The 5,557-nt window shown below is 57.3% G+C and overlaps 1 protein-coding gene across 1 annotated transcript; it reads left to right on the top strand.

The window, feature by feature from the left end:
* Nucleotides 1-1,390: 1,390 nt before the first annotated feature.
* CARTPT (CART prepropeptide) lies at nt 1,391-1,983 on the top strand. Its single transcript, XM_035569052.1, has 3 exons — nt 1,391-1,561; nt 1,646-1,729; nt 1,803-1,983. The coding sequence occupies exons 1-3, from the start codon at nt 1,391-1,393 to the stop codon at nt 1,908-1,910; spliced, it is 363 nt and encodes a 120-aa protein (XP_035424945.1). The 3' UTR covers nt 1,911-1,983.
* Nucleotides 1,984-5,557: the final 3,574 nt, after the last annotated feature.

The raw sequence follows: 5,557 nt of genomic DNA on the forward strand, positions 1-5,557 counted from the left end.
TGAAAACTGTTTAAGCCACAACTCCTTTTGGCCCCTTTAAATGTTGATTCCTGCATGGAAAAATATGCTTCTGGGCCTGTTTCACTTCCTCTCTTTGAAGAACCTTCTCTTTGCCCATGTCATTTTGACTTTCAGGCTTTTCCTACCTCCCTGACAGCCTGCCCACCAATAGAGTTTTGCCAGGGAGGCTTCCTGAAGTCCCCCATCTCCAGACAATCCTCTTTGGAGCTGGGAGACCCAGCTCAGCTCCAGCTACCACAGGCCAGAGGGCACCCGCATCCCCACGCCTCTACCGTGCCGTGAGTGAGGCCTCCCCTCAGGCAGGCCTGCCACCTTCTCCCTGCCCACAGCCACCATGTTGTGTGGGGCCGACTGGCTCCTGACAGGGGCTGCAGCCATGCTGCTTGGCTCCCCACGGCTTCCCTTCAGCCTCAGCCTGTGGGAGTGAGGGGGTCCTCTTGCCCTCCTCTCGCCTGCTCCCCAAGCACAACACCAGTTTTCTCAGCTGGGGAAGCTGCTCTCATCTTCCTCCTGCTCTGGCCACAACTGGCCAAGACTTGGGCACCTTGGCTCAACATGAAGCCTCCCAGCCTGTGGAGGTGAGCATCAGTGGAAAGGCATGAAGGCGGCGAGTGCAGTACCCTCATGATGGTGCCAGTTCTCATTTTGGTGACTGTGCTTTCTTCTCCCCAAGAGGTGGGCACCACATTTCATGCACAGGGCGGGTGGTGCTCACTGAGCCCCTGCTCAGCAAGGTGGTGCACGGCCTTGAGCCCCTTCTCAGGGTTGTGCTCGAAGCACCGGTTATTACTTTTGTCCTTGGCCAGTTGTCCATCGTGCGCTACAGCCCCAAGCCTCCCTATCCTACCCAGTCCCACCTGTTGCCCCCACGCAACCCATCCTCCTCTCCTCCACCCCCATTTCCCGCAGGCTGATCCTCCAGTCCCTGCTCCTCCTCTCGTCTTGCCCTACCTTCCCTTAGTCCTACGGCTACCAACCCTCCCTCCTCCTGATCCCGTTGCCTTCCAGCCCCGACCTCCCCGACGAAGACCTGATGGGCCTGCGACAATCACACAGACACACGACGAGCATGTGACACACACACAGACACACATGATGGGCGTGTGACACACACACACAGACACACAACGGGTGTGTGACACACACAGACACACATGACGGGCGTGTGACACACACACAGACACAAGACGGGCGTGTGACACGCACTCCCCCCGTGGCTCGGCGCCGCTCAGGAGCCGCGTGACGGCTCCGTCTCGGTGCTCCCGGGGCGGGGCGGCGGCGGGGGGCGCTGACGCACGGCGGGGAGGGCGCGGGCACTATAAAGGGGCGGCGGCGGCGGCGGCGGCTCGGCGGGGCGGGCGGCAGCACCATGGAGAGCTGCCGGGCGCTGGCGCTCTGCGCCGTGGCGGCCGCGCTGATGCTGGGCGCCCGCGGGCAGGGGCAGCCCTCTCTGCGCCGCGCCCGCGACCTGGGGTCCCCCGGCGGCGGCGGAGGAGGAGGAGGAGAAGGAGGCGGCGAAGCGTCCCGCGAGAAGGAGCTGGTGGGGAAGGGGGAGAAGGGGTCCGGGGTGAGGGGCGCTGTCCGGGCGGGAGAGGGCTGATGGGGTGCCGGGGTGTCCCTGCAGATCGAGGCGCTGCAGGAGGTGCTGGAGAAGCTGAAGAGCAAGCGGGTGCCGCACTACGAGAAGAAGTTCGGGCAGGTGCCGATGGTGAGTGCGCCGGAGGGAGGCGGCGGGGGCGGCCGCTGGGGTGCACCCCTGACGGCCCCGCCGCTGCCCGCAGTGCGACGCTGGGGAGCAGTGCGCCGTGAGGAAGGGGGCCCGCATCGGGAAGCTCTGCGACTGCCCCCGGGGGACCTGGTGCAACTCCTTCCTCCTCAAGTGCCTGTGAGCGGAGCGGCCCCGGGCTCGCCGCCGGGCGCGCAGTCACCGCCGCCTCCCGGCCCGGCTCCTCGTCGGCCCGGGGGGACCCCGTGTAACGCCGTCCGTGACATCCGACATCCGTGGAGCTGTTCTCTTCCCTGTCCCCCTCCCCGCCCCGCTTCCCCCGTTTGATTTCTGTCCGTCCAGGAAAAAAAAAAAAAAAAAAAAAAAAAAAACAACAAAACAGCCCGCTCCTGCCGGGAGCCGAGCCGAGCCCGGGAGCGGGGCCGGCGCTCGTCTCCTTCCTGAGACATCCACCGGAGGGGCCGGGGCCAGGGCCGGGGGTGCCCCGGGTGGGCGTGAGGAGGAGCTGGTGGCGGCGGGGGGAGCCCCCTGAGCCCCGTCCCCTCGCCCCGCGGCCGGGAGCGCCCGCCCCGTAGGGGCAGGAGGCACGCACGGGGGGAGCCCGGCGTGGGAGCCGGCGGTGCTCAGGGCTCCGGCTGCGGGGCTGGGGGGAAGCCGTCGCTTTACCGGAGCCGCCGCGGAGAGAAAGCCGTCTGGGTCCGTGGCGAACCAGCAGGGGATATCCCAGTCACCCGAACCAAATTTCTCACGTTTCTACAACGAACTGATGTACGTAAACGTGTCTGTCCTCCACAGGTGCACTGTGCGCTCCAGCGAACTCATGACGTGTTTTAATCCTCTGTTCGTCTCTCTTAATAAAGTCACTGTTCTGATGACGGCGTCTGGGACAAAGTCTTGATTTCCCGCACGGGAACACCAAGCGCCCGGAGCCGGGGAGCTGGGGGTCACTGCGCGCCCCGGCCAGGCTCCCCATGACGGGCTGGGGAGAGAGCTTCGTGCTTCTGGCTCATCACGGCCCGGCCTCGGGCTGAAGGAGGGGAAAAGCGAAGTGCGGCGGGGCCGGGGGGTACCGCAGGGGCGAGGGATGCCCTGCGTGAGCAGGGCGGAACCGTCCTGGGGGGGCTGTGCGCCGAAATGGGGCAGGAGACAGCACCCGAGTGGTGGGAGCGCCATGTGCAGGGGTGCCACTGAAGAGAAAAGGGGTAGGAGGTGAGCAGTGGTAGGATTTTCCAGGTTGCGACCCACGCGGCCGTGGGAAGGTGCTGGCCTGTGTGGGAGAGGTGCGAAGGTGGCACTGCAGGGCTGGAGGCGTGTGCGATCTGGTGGCCGTGCTCCTGACAGCTTTGCGGTGTAGCCCTGAGACACCGTGGAGGCATTTAATCTTCACTTCTTGTGGATTAATGAAATATTTCTTTCGTACCACCTATGTTTTTTGTTTGCTTATTTTCCCCTGCAATAGGAAGGATCTACGTGCCAACCTGTATGCTCTCAGCCATGAGTTTGTCTCCTCCCTGGTCCCCCTGGCATGCAGCAGAGGTGCCCATGGCTACGGGGGACTGAACGTGCTGACCAGGGTCCCACCACATGTACCACGGCTGTCAGCAAACCCATTCCACTGCAGACTATCTAAACATGTAACATTTTCTACTGAAAAGTGTAGTTACACAAATTTGTACTGAGATGTTAAATATTGGACTGAAAGATATCAAGAAAGATTCAGCTTGTGTGTTAAATTTATAATTTTATAGTTCTTGTTTTGCTTGTTCATAATGCTCAAAATTATAAGTATGGTTTAAATAAAGACCAAAATTTAAAAATCTAATACCTAACAAAGAAACTGGGACTTCTGGTTCATTTGTGTGATGCTGTAGTTATGAGAATGCTCTCTGCAGTGTCATGTGCTATAGCCTGAGGGGCTCTTACCACTCTGATTACACTTATAAACACTTATGTTACATTAGTTATTTTTATTGTACAGAATTAAAAGAGCACACGAGCAGGGAAACCTGTGATGTAACAGTCTGCATAGAGCTGTCACTTGAATGTCCTTCATACTTCTAACACTGATGATGTCAGGTGACACCATTTTTTTTTCAAAGGATTTCTTTATTTCTCCATTCCTTTTGAAGAGTTCAGACATGAGAAGTTGTGGCATTTTAGGGGAGGGGAGTGCCTATACCTCTGGGCATCTCCACTGTGCTTTGTCATGTCCTCAAGGCTTTGCCATGTCCACAGGGCTTTGTCATGGGACTCAAGGACTGCTCCAGCCACCCCAAGGCCTCCCCCTCCACACCCCCAGACCTGACCCCTGCCTCCCTCCCCCAGACCTGGATCCCGTTCCAGCCCAGCCCAGAGCCATCATCCCTTGCCCCAGTGGTGCCATAGGTTGCTGGTCTCCAGATTTCTACATCCCTGTTCTGCTTAGCCATGGGCCCCGTAGGCTGATATCTCAGCCTGGCCTCAGATCCTATAATGAATCATAGCACCACAGAATGACTTGGGTTGGAAGGGACCTTGAAGGCCATCTAGTTACAAACCCCCTGCCATGAGTGGGGACATCTTCCATTAGATCAAGCTGTCTAAAGTCCCATCCACTACCTGGCCTTGAACACCTCCAAGGATGGGGCAGACACAGCTTCTCTGGGCAACCTGTTCCAGTGCCTCACCACTCTCTGAGTGAAGAATTTCCTCCTAACATCTAATTTAACACACCCCCCCCCCCTTTTAGTTTAAAACCATTCCCCCTCATCCTGTCATTATCTACCTGAGCAAAAAGTTGCTCTCCATCCTTTTTATAAGCCCCCTGTAAGTATTCAAAAGGTGCAATGAGGTCTCCCTAGAGCTTTCTCTTCTGTAGGCTGAACAGCCCCAGCTTCTTCAGCCTTTCTTTGTCAGAGAAGTGCTCAAGACTTCTGATCATCTTTGTGGCCCTCCTCTGGACCCGCTCTAACAGCCCCACATCCTTCCAGTGCTGAGGGCTCCAGACCTGGACACAGCACTCAAAGTGGGGCCTCAGGAGGGCAGAGTAGTGGGGGACAATCACCTCCCTCGACCTGCTGGCCACTCCTCTTTTGATGCAGCCCAGGATACAGATGGTCTTCTGGGCTGCATGAATGCACTGCTGGCTCATGTCGAGTTTTTTGTCCACCGGAATCCCCAAGATCTTCCCTGCAGGGCTGCTCTCAATGAGTTCTTCTCCCACTCTGTGCTCATGCCCAGGATTGCCCTAACCCAGGTGCTGCAGTTTGCACTTGGACTTGTTGAACCTCATTAGGTTCACATGGGCCTGATTCTCAAGATTGTCCAGGTCCCTTTGGGTGGTAGCCCTTCTTTTTTTGGTATCAATTGCACCACTCAGTTTGGTGTCATCTGCAAATTTGCTGAGGGTGCACTTAATCCCAATGTCTATGTATAAAGATATTAAACAGCACCAGTTCCAAAACAGACCCCTGGGGGACACTGCTCATCACAGGCATCCACTTGGACACCAACTCTCTGTGTGCGACCTTCAAGCCAACACCTTATCCACTGAATGGTCCACCCATCAAATCCATCTCTCTCCAACTTGAATCAGTATGTCATGTGGGACCATGTCAAAGACTTTACAGAAGTAAAGAATCTCTTCCTAATGTTTAATCTAAACCTACCTTCTTTTAGTTTAAAACCATTACCCCTTGTCCTGTCACTGCACTCCCTGACAAAGAGTCCTTCTCCAGCTTTCCTGTAGACCACCCTTTAGGTACTGGAAGGCTGCTACTTGGAGTCTTCTTTTCTCTAGACTGAACAACCTCAGCTCTCTCAGCCTGTCTT

The sequence above is a fragment of the Cygnus atratus genome, chromosome Z (genome assembly GCF_013377495.2).
Source record: "Cygnus atratus isolate AKBS03 ecotype Queensland, Australia chromosome Z, CAtr_DNAZoo_HiC_assembly, whole genome shotgun sequence".
NCBI classification, from domain to species: Eukaryota; Metazoa; Chordata; class Aves; order Anseriformes; family Anatidae; genus Cygnus; species Cygnus atratus.